This window comes from Myxocyprinus asiaticus, chromosome 11, assembly GCF_019703515.2.
Source record: "Myxocyprinus asiaticus isolate MX2 ecotype Aquarium Trade chromosome 11, UBuf_Myxa_2, whole genome shotgun sequence".
Lineage (NCBI taxonomy): Eukaryota > Metazoa > Chordata > Actinopteri > Cypriniformes > Catostomidae > Myxocyprinus > Myxocyprinus asiaticus.
Window position 1 is genome coordinate 43,069,489 of NC_059354.1, and position 17,531 is coordinate 43,087,019.

The following is a 17,531-nucleotide window of genomic DNA, read 5'->3' on the forward strand; positions in this document are numbered from 1 at the left end:
GACAAAACTGAATCCTGAAAAAACTATGGATCAAAGAAACTATGAAATAAAGACATATAATTGTTTAATACTAATTTACGTATTTATAATGACACACCTTTTACCACCAATTCTGCTGTGCATTTCTGACTACCAGCTTCATTCTGAACTTGGCAAGTATACTTTCCACCAAATGTGTACCACTGCAGTCCGAAGTCATCTGAACATGCTCGGATTCTTTGATCTCATGGTCATCTTTCATCCAAGAGAAAGTCATAGGCAATGACCCTTTCAGAACACACTTTAAGGATACCTCACCACCAAGAAGGACATTTGTGTTGTTTATCTTCTGCACAAATGATGGTGGCTCTAATTGAAGAACATAAATTGAAGATGTTATTGGCATAATGTTCACATGCAGCACTGTACCTCTAGTTGACAAATGAAATTCAAGAATTCCCTGTTCTCACCAACCTTTCATTGTTACATGAAAATCACACAAGGTCTGTCCTACTTCATTTCCTACAATGCACTGATATTTTCCAGCATCTCCAGGATCTAATTTCAGAATCTGAAGAGTCACTACATCATTTGTCAGGCTTATGATCTGCCTTCTATCATTTCGGATCTGCTTTGAGTCTTTGAAACAGGATATCTCAAAGGGAACAGAGCCTGAAACAGTTCCCTCCAACACAACATCTGTGCCTTTAACAATTTCTTTGGATTCAATGGGTTTCACGAATGCAGGAGGTTCTAAGATAAGAAAGCACTAATTAGGTCATGAAGAACTGCTTTAATCAACAGGAAATGTCCTTAACATCTTTGGAAAATGAATAGTTTACTTTGAACAAACCTCTGTCTGTAACCAAGCAGCTGCATCTATCGCTGCCAGCATCGCTTGATGCATGGCAAATATAATCTCCACTGTCTTCAACACAGCAATTGAAAATCTTTAGTGTAGCAACTGAGTTGGTGAAGGTCATTTGGTATTTATCATTTGAGATGATTTCTGTCTCATTCTTAAACCATCTAGTGCCGATCTCTGGGCTGCCAGTCACTTTACATTCCAAAGTTGCAAGACTCCCATTCATTACAAGTTTAGTCAAATCAAGCTTCATCACAATTTTTGGAGGTTCTAAAAAAGAGGATACAAAATAATATAAATCAACTGAAGAATCATGTTGCAAAAAAAAAAAAATAAAAATAAAAAAAAATAAGGTATACGAATAAGGTAGCCGTGCATGAAACGTTTCCAGCATCATTAGCCACTTTGCATGTGTATTTGGCAGATTGAGATGGTTTCACAGAGTGCAGCTCAAGTGAACTTGAGTTGGCATCTTTCTTGATTAAACAAGTTCCTCCAGTTAACATTTCTTTGTCTTCTCTGAACCATTTAATAATAAAAGGTGCTGTCCCAGTGAAAGCAGCTTTTAGGACAGCTGGTCAAGGTGAAGACTGGGGGTTCTAAATTTAGTTTGAGGGGGTGGGGGGAAGAGCTCAGTTTAATAACCAAATGTATGTTCAAGTCAACTGCAAAGAAATACAAAATATATACATATTTTCAAACCATAAAATTGGATCTTTAGCAAACCTTTAACAGAAACCGTTCCACTTGTTTCACTGTGTCCTGCAGAATTAGTTGCTTGGCACGTGAAAACCCCAGCATCTGATGTCTCTAAATCTGTTATTTTCAGTAAGGCAGTGCCTTCATGTAGTTCAGTTTGATATTTTGTTCCAGTTGTAACGTCCTTGCCCTACTTGAACCAAGATATTGTTATGGGTTGGGATCCTGACACCTTGCATTCAATTTGAATACTGGCCCCAACATTACCATCTACATTTTTAAGTGTTTTTGTGAAACTTGGGGGTACAATTTTATCTGCTCAAAAGTAGTTTTTGATAAAATAATTAAAATAATAATAAAATATAAAAACACTTAAAAAATGTAAATGTTATGGAAAAAAGCAAGAGGAATAAGGAAAAGACTAACCAAGAATGACGACTGAGCAAGAGGACTGCTCTTTTCCAACCCAGTTAGAAACTTCAACTGTGTATTCACTGTGTATTCACAGTTATCTCCTCTCTCTTCTGAGAGGATTTTTAAGACTGCTACATTGTCTTTGAAGGAGATTTTGTATTTTCGACTCCCCGTCAACTCTTTGCCATCTCTGAACCATTTTATTTTGAGATCTTGACTTCCTGCAACAGTGCACTCAAGATCACACTGATGGATGATGGTTTCTCAAGAAACCTAGCTGGTTCTTTAACAAAAAAAAAAAAAAAAAAAAATTCTAAAGCACTAAATAATAAATATCATCTATTGAAACATTGTGATATTGCTTTAGTTTCATTCTAACCTTGAACTGATATAGTGGCCTCGCATTTTTGCATTCCAGCCTCGTTCTTGGCTTGACAAGTATAATTTCCTTCATGGTTTATGCCGACATTTGCTATTGCCAGAATAACAATATTGTTTTCAAAAGATGTAGAAATGTTAGGGTCATCATCTCTGAGTATCTCAGAATCCTTGAACCACTTGACAGTGATAGGTGCAGAGCCCTTAAGAGTTCCCTGTAGTTTCACTGTGCTGCCTAAAACTCCAGTTTTGTTCTCAACTTTTTTTTACAAAGGATGGTGGGTCTGTGTGAAAGAAGAAATACTGAAACCTATATATGTCCATATTAAACAAAACAACCTATAAGAAATAATTTTCTTAAGATTTTTATTGATCATACAAACCTTTCAACTTGGCCACTGCTTTGGTAGTTACTTTACCTTCGTCATTGATAATGCAGCATTGGTAATCTCCAACATCTGCACTTTCAAATGTTTTGATTTCCAGATACGCAACTGTGTCCTTAGAGACAATACTGTACTTCTTATCAGAGAATACTGGGGTTTTATTCTTAAACCAGGTCACTTCAAAAGGAGCTGTGCCTGTAACTTCACATACAAGCTGGGCTTGCGCACCCCTTGACTACCTCCACCATTTGCAACACTTTTTTGATGGCAGGAGGTTCTAAGAATGGAGCAATAATATTTAAGACTGCTCTGCAATCTCAAACAATAAAAGAGTAATACATGAAGAAGAATCTTGAATGTTACCTTTCACAGTTACTTGAGTGCAGCAGCTTTCGTAACCAGACTCATTCATCACTTCACAAGTGTAATTTCCACTGTCATACTCAGATAAGTCAATAATCTCAAGAGTGGCTTGACTGCCTTTGAAAGTGATTGTGTTTTTCAGAGGAACTAAGCAGTTTATCTGTCAAAAACCAAGTAACATGGAGTTCAGGTGATCCTGTCACTGATATTCCTTGTTTCCATAAGATCTTAGGCTCCAGCCTTTTAACAAAGACTGGAGGTTCTAAGGTTTAAATGTGAATAGTAAACAGTTTGATTTGAGGTCCAAGGGACAAGTGAAAGAATAGTGAAAAGAAAACAATTAAGTTGCAATACTTCTTAACAAATAAGAGAGCAATGCAAATACAGTTATCTGCTCACACTGAAACACATTAACACCCTGTAATGCAGATTTTTTTAAAATACTGCATTGAACAATGGTATTAATCTCAAAGTCTTACCTTGCACTGTTACAACTATAGAGCAACTGCTGCTTCCTGCATCATTTGCAGCAGTACAGGTATATGTTCCTGTATCTTTGAGTTTAGCCTTTGGAATCTCAAGACAGGCCATTTTTTCCTCAAAAGACAGTTTACAATCCATTATATTATGGAGTTGTTTGCCATCCCTCATCCAGATGATGGCTACACCAGTGTCTTCATCTACCTGACACTCAAGACGTAGTGAGTTTCCAACAGCAAAAGTGGTTGACTCAAAAGTCTTCACAAAACTGGGTTTGTCCACAACCCTCAGTTCAGTGCAGCATGTAGCTGTACCAACACAGTTTGAAGCTTTGCAAAGGTATGTTCCCTTATCACTTTGCTTCAGATTCAAGATTTCAAGAAAATACTTGTTCTTTTCAGAGGATGCTCTGCAGTGATCATCAAGAGATATTGCAATATTGTCTTTATGTCATTAAACATTCATTGGAGCAGAACCAGAAATAACACACTTGAATTTTGCCTGCTTGGCCACAAATAAAGTCATCATATCAGGCTTTGATGCAAATTCTGGTGGGAACACCTCTATAGAAACAAAGTCAGAGTAGAAAAAGGCATCAATAACTTGGGCAATACAGTTAAGAACAAAATACACAGGATGCCAATGGCAATCAAGTCCATATGTGCCCACACTTCAGAGATAGACATTTCAAAAGAAGCAAACAGACAATAATAAAATTAAAGGTATAGCTTTCTTACCTGTCACATTCAGTTCAGTAGAGCAGCTGTCACTTTCATGATGGTTTGAAGCTCTGCAGGTAAATTCTCAACTGTCAGCCACTGATGGAACCAAGAGCTCCAGGGATGAGGTGTGATGATAATAGTCTCAGACCAGACTTGAACCATTTGAAGGTCACACCTGGAGCCTCTTCAGTCTCACATTCAAACTTTGCAGGGCTGCCAACGCTGACCTCCAGATTTTGGATTTTCTACCTGAAAATGGGTGGCACTGAATTGTGCAAATAAAAGGAAAGCAAATTAGTACACTATGTTTAAATTGTCTGTTGACATGTCATAAAATTAGTATACAAAAAAGAAACCACTGACTGGCACTTTCACCTGAACATCTGAAATGTTGTAAGGAAACTAAAGTTAATCAATTAGTAATACATAAATTCAAGTACATCTTATCCATCTATAATCTGTATATCTGCAGAACAAGAGTGAAAAAAAAGTGCCAATTATTGTGGTAATTTTCATGAAGGAGTGCAAACTTTTTCCATGAGTGACTGTGAAGGGTAATGGCTCTCTCGCTATGATGGAGGGAAAAAAACAGATCAATGAAGGATGAACTATGGCAGCACTTCATTTATATTATCAATTCCCAAAAGTGAATGAAATAAAAAAAGTGCACAATATTGCAGAGTGAGGAAGGAGATGAACATTGGAATGATACTGAAAGAACCAGCGGGTTAAGACTTGATGTGAAGAAGTGGATACATGCTAAAGTTTCAGTGGTGGGAAATGGCATGAAGAGAAAAAACATTAAGAAGGTATCTTCAAGTGAAACAAGGATATTTTCTATTAGTTGGTGTAAGGATACAGAGAAAGCATGTCTTTTATGATATATTTAGTGATGAACGCCAAGAGTTATTCATGTGTGGTATGGGATGACAAAATAATCCTGTAAATCCAACCTCTTGAGGTCACAGTTAGGTGGGAGGAAGTTGAAGACTTGCCCGCTTCCCCTACAGCCTCACAGGTGTATTCTCCTTGATGAACCTTCATAACTTTGTTGATTACTAGTGTGTAAGTGTCATGGTCTTTTGAACACTTGAACTCTTTGCCAGATTTAATTGATTTTCCATTTAAAAGCCATTTCACTTTCTTTACATATCTTATATTCAAAACAAATTTCACCTCAGTATGCTCCTCCAAAGAGGTTTCAAAAACTGGGTAACCCTCTCTAACTTCTCTTTCTAATTTCATAATTGCTTCAGTTATATATTCCTCCCTTTGCTCTTTCTGAAAGTTGACAGCAGTAGATTGTTCTGTTGGAACAGGACCCAGGACCAGTTCAGTTGTCATACTTGCAGCAACTACATCTCTCTCATGGCCTTTCACCATCACAGATCTGGTCTCCTGCCGCTCAACCTGGATGAACTGTTGGATCTCAATTTTTGATTCAGTGACCATATGAATTTTTGATTGTTGCACAACAGCTTTCTCCTCGGCTGTCACAGACTGAAAAGAGGTTTTGGATTCAGTTTTTAAAGCTGCAGACTGTGACATCGGAGTTGTAAAAGGCTCTACGTTTTCTGTCAAACTTACAGATGAAAGCATTTCTTTTGAGGAAGCTGTGCTGACCTGTAATTTTTGCGGTCTGTCAATATGCATCGTGCCTGGCTGCTCAGAGGTCAAAACCTGCTGCTCTCGACAGACAATGGAATAGAAAGAAGCTTGAAGTTCACTCCTGAGATCAGCAGTCTGAGGATACTCTCCTTCAAAAGCAATTGTAATTTCAACTGTGGCACTTGCACTCGTAACAAGATATGTGAACATGATATATTTGGGTTCTCTCCTTTCTTTTACCTCATGAATTTGAACAGCTCCTAAACTCTGCACCACATCTGCCAGGATTAATGGTTGGTCAAGAGCCACAGCAGTTGTGAGTGTACTTTTCAATTGATGCTTTATGTCCAATGTGTGTGGTTTTGGAACTGGAATAACAAAAGTGAGCTCTTTGGGTAGAGTGTGGCTCCCTCTTGACTCTGACACTAAAAGAGCACCCATTCTCTGCTCTATGACGATTGCTGTGGTTGTTTCAGATTTTGTAAAATCCTGAGAATGCTCACCTTTGATAACATGCTTTTCCTCCATTAATACAGACTGTCTAACAGACTGTCCCTCCTGAATTTGGACAGAAAAATCTTGTTCTGTGGCTTCCAGAGCCACACTGCTCTCTGTTGAGATTGGCTTTTCTTCAATATGAATTGATTCTGATGGGATTTTAGGTTCTGCTTTGCTTTGAGACTGATATTTCTCAATTGTTCCTATATTCTCTTTGTGTCCCTCCTCTATATCATGACTCTCTAGCACAGATGGTACATGCACAATATTCCAGTGATCTTCCTTCTGAAAAATGGCACGCTGCTGTTTAATGTCACTCACAAATGGAGTTTCCTTCGGTAACGGCACTGGTTCTAAAAAGACTTGAAGAATCATTTTGGATTTGGGTTCTTTTCTTAATTCAGACTGGACACCTGTTACAGTTACATCAAGATCTTTATAATAAGCTGCCATATGCCCTCTTTTCTCCTCTGTGCTTGCAACATGTTGGCGGGCTTTCTCCTGTTTGTGCATTGTCATCTGTTGGTCTGGCCTTTCTATTGAGACTATCCCTTCTTTTGACAAAGCATTTTCCAAATAAATTGCCTGAAAGTGAAAAGGGGCAAGAGCTTCCTTACTGGGCTGTATGGCAAGTGTTGTTTCTTGTGCTGAAAACTGAGACAATCTCTGGTTGCTGCGCATCCACTGACATTGTATGCAAAAGAATGTGACTTTTCTCTGGATTGGCTTTCTCTGGGCTTGGTTTCTCACTGCTGAATCTGCCTTCAGTTGGAAGAACATCCTGGTCTTCAATGACCTGTAAATGCAGAACTTGTTCCTGCTCTCTCTCAAACCCGTCTTATCAGCTTGGAGCTGAATTTTTTCCTCCGCAACAAAAGCTGATTTTAATTCACTGTCTTTGGCTAGAGATGCTGTGTCCTCAATTGGTCTGTTCATAGATAACTTCAGTTTTTTTGATAAGGTTTGGGTAGTCTCATTAACTGAAAGGACAGCTGGTTTTGATGGTTCTTTTAACAATGAATGAAAGGTAGAGTCTGGTGTTGACAGTTCTTTAGAGTGGCCCTCTGTGATTTGTTGTTTCTCAGTTGAAACTGCACTGTAAAGAATTTTAACTCCTTCTTTAACTTTGTAGCCCTTTTCCTGCTGTGTATGCGGTATAATCTGTGAATCCTCTTTTACAATTTGGAATTTTGTCTCAACTTGGTGACTTGACATTAGATACTTAGGCTTAGGAGCTGCCTTGATCTGTTCTGTTTTGTTAGTTGGTAACTGGTTCTGGCTGGGTTGGAGCAGAAATTACTCTTTCTTGAACTTCATGAGACTCCAACACTGTAGCTTGATGAGTTATTTGCTCCTTTTGCATAGTTGCAGCAGAAATATCTAAGTCATGCAAAGTGTCAACCTGCTCACTTGCTACTGTTTGTCTATCTTCTGTGCCAATGGTATATATCACCTGATGGCCTCCCCGCAGACTAGCAGGCAGGCTAACACTGTACAAGTGAGATTCAGTGGCTTCCTCAGTAATGGAAACCTTATAAGCTTTTTGCTCTTGAACTAATTGTTGTTGATGAAATTCAGAAACTTTTTTGTGGAACACAATCACCTCAGCACTGCAGCTTGCCTCCCCAAAGGGATTGACAGCCTTGCATTTGTAGAGTCCACTGTCTCTCTGTTGAATGCCATTTATGGTAAGGAAGCCAGAGCCATCTGGGTTACTTACAATAGAACAGTTTTGGCTTGACTTAATTTGTTAACTACCCTTAAACCACTTAATATCAGGGAGTGGAGTACCAGTAACTATATACTGAAATGTTACCTTACTGCCCCCTGCACACTGCACAGGTTGGATTTGTGTGGTGAAGCATGGTGGTTGATCTGGTATTTTAAACATTTGTTCCACCCATTTTTCTGCTACTGATAAATCACTCACTTGTACCTTTAACATTGTCTTGCAGGTGGTTTGGCCAAATCTGTTACTAGCGGTACAAGAGTACTCACCCTCATACTCTTTCTTTACTTCAGTAATTATTAAAGTGCACTCATCTCTTTCTTCAACAAACTTATAAACTGATGAAGAAGTGATAACCTTTCCATTATGGAACCACTGAACCTTTGGCTTTGGGAAACCAAATATTGTAACAGTAAATCTAACTGAGTCGCCGACAGTAACTTCAGCAGGCATAAGCTTGGATTCAAATATAGGTTTTTCCTTTTTCCTTTCTAATGAACTTGAAAACCATTTTGGCTCTGGCTTGAGTTCAAGTGTTTTAGATTTTTCAGTTAATTGCAGGGATGTACTGAAGGTTTCTTCTTCTTCAGTCCTCACAGTCAAGCTAGAAAATTCTGTATGAAAATAATGGGAGTAAAGATTCACCAAAATATTCACATGAAGTACAAGGAAAGATAAAGATGGTGGACAAGCAGAATTAGTCAAGAAGCAGACATTATAATGCCCTTAAGAGATTAAAAAGAAAGTGCAATATGAGGCTAAACATTTTCATCATAATTTTATTTACTTTTCATGTACATTGAATTACAATAAATGGGTAGAACAGCACCTTTGCACTTGAAATTATGGCACATTGGCTGGTTTGAATAGCTGACCTTTGTATAACTCAAATGAACTACCTTAAATGAAACAGTAGGGCATAAAAATGAGGAAATATTGTAGATGCAAGCTATAATTATTATTATTATAATAGGTTTCATTTCGTAACCCTAACTACTACTATTTTTTGTTTTAATATTTTTATTTTATTTACAACTTGTTAAATATTTAACATGCCATCTTTAGAAAAATACGATCGAACTATACAACAAAAATGTTAAAATTCATATCTATAAAGCTATGCTGACTTTTTAAAACTGTATAGGACCTTTTATCATTATACAGTATCTCTTTTAATGCAGAAACTTGAGTAAGGAAAATTTAGACTCTTCTGGAAGAATTAAAAATCCTAATTTTTAAATCCTAAATCAAATCAAAATTGATTTGTCCTTACTATATTTCTGATCACACAGTTAACAATCAAATAAAATTAAGGAAAAAAACAAACACAAAAGGAGTCCAATAAAACTCTCATGCAGTTGAATTTAAAGAAAAGAAAATCCTGTGTCTAGTATTTATAATTTGACATATCTAAAATCTATTACACTGGGCATGCATTTAGAAGAAAGCATAATTTTATCTTTCAAATCAGTGCTTGAAAGCCTCAGAAAATCTGTTGGTAGACATTTGTAATGGTTATATTTCATTACCAAATGTATAAGTGGGTTTCTCAAGGCAAGCCATTACAAGCCTAATGTAACATTGCTTCTGTATTTAACTAAACAATAGTATAACTTGTGATAGATAATTCCAGTATACACCAAAAAAATAAATAAAAAATAAAACTGTAAAATCTTAATCTTAAACCTCAAAGTGGAGCATGAAGGCAGGCTCAATAAATTAGGGATCAATAACTAAAAAAATATACCACTGAACAAAAGAGCTGAATGCATGTTGAGCAATGTTTCTATACATAAATTTCACAATAATTTACAATTGTAATACATTACATCTATCAAAAGTAAACAAAACAACAAACCTGTCTGACATTGTTTCATCAACCACACTTTTAAACTTCTGTCAAATTAAAACACCTTTAACAATGAAGTTGTTTCGGTATAACCAGCTTTGTTTTGGATAATACATTTGAATTCACCAGCATCACAGTGAGTTACATTTGTTATAAGCAGATTGAAATGCCCTGATGCTTTTTCCTGGATAATATATCTAGCATTTTTCACAGGAGCACCATCTTTGTGCCACTCTGCTGTAGGGTTTGGCTTACCACTCACTAAGCATTGAAGCATCACAGGTGTACCTACAGCTGCAGTGACATTTTGCAACGGGATTATACATTTAGGGGGGATTTCAGTGACCTGAAAATGAAAACTACAAGTGTTTGTTGATTTACCTTTGAATTCTATTTTATCATCTTTTGAGGGTTCAGCAAAGACATCAAAGTTTATACTAACATATTTCTCTCCTTGCTCACTTGTCTCATTATCGGTAACAGCGACAAGTCTAACTGCTTTCTGAGACTCATCGGCTTCCTGTTGGAACTCAAATTCAAGCTCTATCTCTGATGTTTGTTCACCATCAAATGATGAATTCCCAACAACCAAGTCAAACTTCTGAGGCTGAATTTTTGCACTGCCAAGAGAAACTGCAGTTAATTCTCTTCCCCTTGTCTTACCTGAGAATGATTGAGGGTTCATAACCATAAGCGATGCCCTACAAAGGGTTTCACCAACAACATTAATGGCTCGACATGTATATATGCCACTGTCATGTGTGTTGGCTTTGAGAATCTTTAGAAAATGATTGTCACCATCTGAGGAATGGATGTACTTTTTCTTATCCATGGGAATTTTCATGTTGCCTTTGTGCCATGAAACTATTGGCGAGGGAATACCCATTAAGGAGCATTCAAACATTACATTTGTGTTTTCGGGTGTTTCAATGTCATAAATGGGGTTTATAAAACGTGGTGGCATTTCAGTAACTTCAAAAGCTATTTTTAAATCATCACTTTCTTGAGTTATGAAATCCACAGCACCTTCTTCAAACATACTTGGCAGAACATCAAGGGATATGATCATACTTTTGTTGTCAGCTGTGTACTCTGGGATGGTGACAATCTTTACCTGTCTTTCAAACTCCTTCACCTCATTCTCATCTAACTCAACTTCTAACAAGATTTCTTGAGGAGAGGGAGACCTTGAAGGATCCTCGTCCTCCTCAACATCAAACTCAATGACATGTTGATGAGTAACAGCAGGAGGGGGTAGTATCTGCCTTGCTTCCTGGGATATTACAACAACTAAAGCAACACTCTTTGCCTCACCAACATAATTAAGAGCCTCACAGATATATTCCCCTTGGTCAGCTTTTGTGATATTCCTAATTTCCAGGGCAATGTTATCACCATCTCTTTCTGTGCTAGTCCTCTCATCTGCCTCAAGCTCAGTTTTGTTTCTAAACCATTTCACCTCTGGCGTGGGTAGTCCAAAAACTTCAGCACAAAACCGTAAGGAATCACCTTCAAAAACTCGCCTTTTTGTAAGTGGCTTAAGGAAAGCTGGAGGGATTCCCTGGACTTTTTCCTGAAGTGTACCTATACCTAGCAAACCACGTCCCTCTGGAAGAATCATGCCCTCATCAATATTAAACACAGGGGGAGTCGTTTCAATACCCTCATCATCTGGAGAACTGAGGAACTTAGCTAGGGAGTAAAAACCTTCACTGGAGCTTGTTGAGGGTCTCTTAAGTCCCTCAGGGGAAAATGGATACTCAGGAGGTGTAGTAACACCCCCTGGAGTCTCTGAAGGGGTATGGAAAGACTCTGGTGACTTCTGAATTTGAGAAATTTCTGTGGATGAAGCTGGTGTGTAAAACTGTTCTATTTCTGCCATCTCCTCACTGAATGTGCTACCTACTTCAATGGACATTTCTGATTCCGGCGACAGAGGCCTTCCCCAATCCGACGGAGGGTTATAGTAGTCATAAACAGCACTGAAAGTAACTTCTTCTTCCTCAAGTTTGGAAACACCAGCAGCCCCTAGCTTAGCAGCTTTTTTCAGTTGCTGCTGATACTGTGAATCCTCAGACAAAGTGTTATAAACTGAGTCAGCTTGTAATTCTCTGTTGACCTCAACTTTGGGTTTTACACTAACTGGTCTTTCCATATCTGATGCTTTCATTACAACACTCTTTATATCAACTGGACAAACTTCATCATGTGGCATGTCCTCAGTTTCAGTTTGTGATCTTTGAATGCTTATGGTACTCATTGGTGGTGCCTTGGTTTCTGAAATGAAAGTTTCTTGAGCAGAGATATCAATTTCACTCCCAACAAGGTGACGATCACTTTGTCTAACAAATGCCTCCTCCTTTGTAATTCTTTGCTCAACTGTGCTCTCAGAGACTGTATTAGGGCTGGCAGAACTGTCTTTTTGGCTAATAATTTTCTCTGGCAATCTAGCCTGGGGTCTGACTAAAGGTGGTGATTGTTGGACCCCTGTAACATTTGCTAAGGATACAAAATGGTGCGAGTCAAATAATGTTGCTTCCACAAAAGACATTTTCTCCTCTGGCTTTTCTTGAAAAGTGTATTGTGTGTTATCCAGACCTGCCTCTATAACATCTGAGGGAGTCCTTAAGGGGAATGTCTTAGCTGCAGCCAAAGTAGGATTTGCTTTGAACTCTTTCATGGAAGTTGTTTGTTCCTTTCCATATTGCTCAGGTTCAAGAGCAACCTCAGGAATATCTTCAACAGGAAAATAATACTCATCCCTTGGCTGTGTTATTGTCTCAACAAGCTCACCTATGGCAGTTGTTGGGGTTTCAAATGCTTGTTTTAGTTTTGATACTTTAACCTCTGCGCCAGATGACTGCAAACCACTACCTGTTATGACCAGCATGTCTGATGTTGGTTTCTTAACGCGCCTGAGTTTGGGAGCATCCTCCTGTGTGCCATAAAGTTCATCTGTTTTGCCAAAATCCTGAAAATCAGCAGGACTTACTGAAGTGAAATGATAATCACTTTTAAGAGTGATTTCTCGGGATGGTATGGAAGAACTTGGCAAAGACTTTTTTCTAACTATAGTTGCTTCTGAAGATAATTCAGCAGATTTTGTTTGGTGGTTCACTTCTGACATGGCAATGGATGAAAATCCAGAGTCCAGAGTTGTGGAATCAAAAGAAACATCAGCAAAACTTTCAACCTGTCCGAGTTTGTTAGATGCAATACATCTATATGTTCCAGCATCAACATATGTGAAATTCTCAATGTAAAGTCTGTATCTTTTGTCTTGTACCTCAAGTCTATATTTGCTGGTATTAAGATCAAGGGAAATGCCATAATGGGACCATGTGGCTTCGGGTACTGGTTCACCACTTATGATGCATTCAAGCATAGCGGTCTGGCCCTCTAAAGCACTTATGTTCTCCAGCTCTCTAATAACCTGGGGAGCCTCACCAACAACATCAAAAGAAAATCTGAACTTATGCTTTACAGTTTGAGAGGTGCTATCGTCAACCGGAGACTCTGAGACTTTCTTAATGGGCTCATATGTATCTTTAGCCTCATCAACAATTTCGAACACAGGCGTTGGAGCAGTTATTCTGATTTCAACTGGTGAGGAGTGAATGGAAGAGTCTGAAGTCCAAGGTATGTGGATGACTGCCTGAGGTACCTGTAATGTGTATTTGCTGTCTAGCACAGGGGTCATTAGTGACTTAAGTTCTTCCTCTATCATTTCTTCTTCAGTTAATGCTGTCTCATCTGTTACTTTAACTTCTTGGGGAGGCTCAAAACTGGTTCTTGTCTGATCATCACTGTTTACTTTAAAATTGCAACATGTACTTGCTTTTCCATGTTTGTTTGCAATATTACAAGTGATGACACCTTGATGGTCAATGGTTGGATAATAAATGGTCAGTGTTGATGACGTTGCTTTGGTACGAACATCAAAATCTGGGTCTCGCATTATAGGCTCCCCATCTTTAAGCCATGCAACAGATGGTTGGGGATCTCCATGGAACTGGCAACTTAGTTCAGTCATTTCACCTCTCTTTACCTCAACATCTGACATTAATGTTTTCACAAAGACAGGCGCTCCCAGTTTTAATACACTCTTAGACATTTTCCTTTCAGTGGGAGCAATACAGGTGATTTCTTGAATTGAGAGTATTTTCTGATGCTCCGTTACATCAGGTTCCTTTTTAGACAACGTCACAGCTTTTACATTACCATGATGCCACTGAGCTACATCTTCACCAGCCAAATACTGCTTTTCAGCACCTTCAGTCACATCTGTAGTGTTTTTATCAGCCACATAGCCTTCAAGTGTTCTACGTGACTGAAGTGCTGGTGTTGGTAAACCAGTGGACATCAACGTATTCTCCGGTGTTAAAGCAGAAGACTGTACATGCTCTGCTATGGTCCAATTAGATTCTAATACTACACTTTCTTCTTGTTCAATTAGAACATCCTGCTGCCATTTTTTAATGCGTTTTGCGAGAGCCTCCTCCTCACTGACAAAATAGTCACTTTCTGTCCTTAACTTCTCACTATCAGCCTCAGGAATGCTTTGAATTTGCGTATGCGTTTTAGAAATATCTTTTACATAGGACTGAGAAGAAATATCACTTAAGAACCTATCTTTTGCTGTTCTCTGTGGTGACAACCTACTCGTCTCTTCCAACTCAATATCTTTGTGTACTGCTCTTTCTAAAGCACTCTCCATCACACCACCCCAGTCAGAGTCCAGTTCAACAGTCTGTGTTTGCTCAGTCAGTACATCCTGTTGCCATTTCATTATACGTTGGGTAAAAGCCTCTTTTTCACTCACAAAGTGTTCACTCTCACTCTTCAGCTCATTTATTCTTTCTCTCGATAAATGCAACTCACTCTCTGCTGAGCATTCTCGTGAACATTTTGGTGGGGATCTTGGAATTTTTGAAAATGAGGAATCCCTTTGAGCTTTTATAGTAGCTGCTTCTTTGTGAGCTTTACCAACAGATTCATGAGTATAAGAGTCTTTTTGCTCTAACCACTGAGGCACAACTGTCTCTGCCTGACTAATTTGCATATCCTGTTGCCATTTTCGAATGCGCTGAGCTAAGAACTGATCGTCAGTCTCCAAGCACTCACTTTCCAGGTTTTTCTCAAGAATGTTCTCCACAGACATAGCTCTCTGTTCTAATTTATGTACAAGAACATTCTTACTTTCATGTTGCAGGCCATCATCACAAAGAAATATTTCTTTCATTGGCTTCACTGCCTTTGCTCTTAAAGACTCTTTGTCTTGAGGCTCCTTATGTGATGGGATGATCTCCTTTGTATTGCTTTCTTGTTTGGAAGCTTCTCCTGCTTCTAACCATTGCAATACATATGGTTCCTTTGCTTTAATTTGTGCCTCTTCATTCCACTCCACATCCTGTTGCAATTTTTGAATGTGCTGAGCTAAGAACTGATTGTCACTCTCTAAGCACTCACTCTCCTGGTTTTTCTCAAGGATGTTCTCCACAGACACAGCTCTCTGTTCTAACTCCTGTACAGGAACCTTTTTACTTACATGTTGCAGACCATCATCACCAATCATTTTTTCTTTCATTGACTTCACTGTTTTTGCTCTTGACAACTTTTTATCTCTTGGTTCCTCATGAGATGGGCTTCTTATCTGTTTTGTATTGCTCATTTGTTTGGAAGCTTCTCCTGCCTCTAACCATTGCAACACAAATGGTTCCTTTGCCTTGACCTGTGCCTCCTCATCCCACTGGCCAAGACTATCATCAACTTTGTGCACTAAAGTATGATATTCTATCTCCTTTTCTGACTCCTCTTTGGATACGATCCTTTGATCCCTCAGTGTGTCAGATAAATCAACTTCAGTGCCTTTTCTTAAACCTTTCTCTAGAGGAAGTTCACCCTTTATCATTTGCAGAGCCCTAGATCTTGACTGAGGTTCAAAGGAGTGTCTGACTCTTCGCTCAGTTGATTGAGAGCTAAGTCCAGTGATTCTTTCCAGTCTACTCTGAAATTCTGCTGAACCGCTGGCACTTTCACCTTGCTCACCAGTGCGAACAACATGCTGAAGTTCAGGCAAAGTGGAGGGCTTTACTCTGAGTCTCTCAACATAATCTGTGGAACAAGGCTCACTTGTAACCGATTCCACCTCAAACTCAGATGAAGACATTGTAGATATAGAGAGTCTCTTTTTCTTCTTGACAGCCTTTTGTAAGAGACTCAGTTTAGCTTTAACCTCTCCATGAAGGCTGTCTGTGTCACTAAATCTATCACTGTACCTGTCACTACACCTGTCACTGAATTTATCACTAAACCGGTCACTGTATCGGTCACGTCCTGTGAATCTGTCACAGTATATATCACTGTAACGATCATTGAAACTCTCGTACCTCTCATACATTGGAGGTGGTGAACGTGCACGTTCTGATGCCGTTTCAAACTTGCTCTCCTTTTCTGAAGTTCTCGATGGGGATGCAGTTCTAAAATACATGGTGCGGAACAGAGAGTTTTTTGATCTATAACGGCCCTTTATTTGACCTTTACTTATTTTATCAAATGGAGAGCCAACACATCTTAGGTCTACTCGAAATTTTCTCTCCTTGGCTGAATCGGCTAATGAATCTGAGCTTGAGTGGGCTTTGTTTGAATGTCTGGCATAACTTAAATAATTTACATCTTGTTCTTCCCTCAGTGATACAAGAAGTGATGCTGTGGATTCAGCAGATCCTTCAGTATTAATTGCCATGACTTTGTAGCTGCCTGAGTCTTTTTCCTTAATCCCCTCAATTGTTAAACTTGTTGAGTACATGTGCATTTTACTTACTATATGTATTTTACGATGGTGCTCCTTCTGTATTTGTCTGTTATTATGAAACCATAATATTGTTGGAGCAGGCATTGCAACTAGCTTGCACCTAAAAGCTGCAGTCTCACCCTCCAAAACAGATTGAAATTTCAACTTTTTGGTGAAGGATGGTTTAATGTTTTCAGATGGGGCTACAAGACCATGATCTACACTTTCTTCCGGGTCTGACAATGCACCATATTGCTGTCCTCCTTTTTCAATGTATTCAGTTCCTTCATTATAAAACAACTCTGAAAAAAAGGAAGACAAATTTCAACAAAATGCCCAGGTTGCTAAAGAAACTGAAATATATTTCAAATAGAAAATTAATAGAAATATTAAAGCATGCATCAAGTCACAAAGCCATAAAAAAAACAAAAACAAATTCACTCACCATATTTGTTCGAATAAACGCAAGACTTGATTCTTTTTTAAGATTCTGACATGAAATTCGCTTGATGTTTTGTTCCTTCTTCTGTGGACAGTTCTTCAAAGCATAAATTTCTCTCAAAGCATTAATACGAATCCAAATAACACTGATCTGGTTCGAAAAAGAGCCTCTTGTGTTTTTAACTTGATATATATAAATATCCTAAAATATTCCTTACCTGACTTGCAGAATGATGAATAAACGCCCTTTCTAATCCTTAGAATGACGGAAATCTTTCATAAATTAACTGTAGAGAAACATCACTCTCTATTGATTAAAAAAAGAGC

The 17,531-nt window shown here is 38.4% G+C and overlaps 1 protein-coding gene and 1 pseudogene across 1 annotated transcript in view; both read right to left on the reverse strand.

The window, feature by feature from the left end:
* Positions 1–9,990, reverse strand: part of LOC127448037 (titin-like) — a 23,832-nt pseudogene extending 13,842 nt beyond the window's left edge.
* The window catches only part of LOC127448038 (titin-like), a 51,537-nt gene continuing 42,890 nt past the window's right edge, over positions 8,885–17,531 (reverse strand). Inside the window, exon 41 of the mRNA XM_051710299.1 lies at positions 8,885–17,065. Coding sequence (XP_051566259.1) covers positions 10,026–17,065 — 7,040 coding nt within the window. The 3' untranslated portion in view covers positions 8,885–10,025. The remainder of the gene's footprint in view (positions 17,066–17,531) is intronic.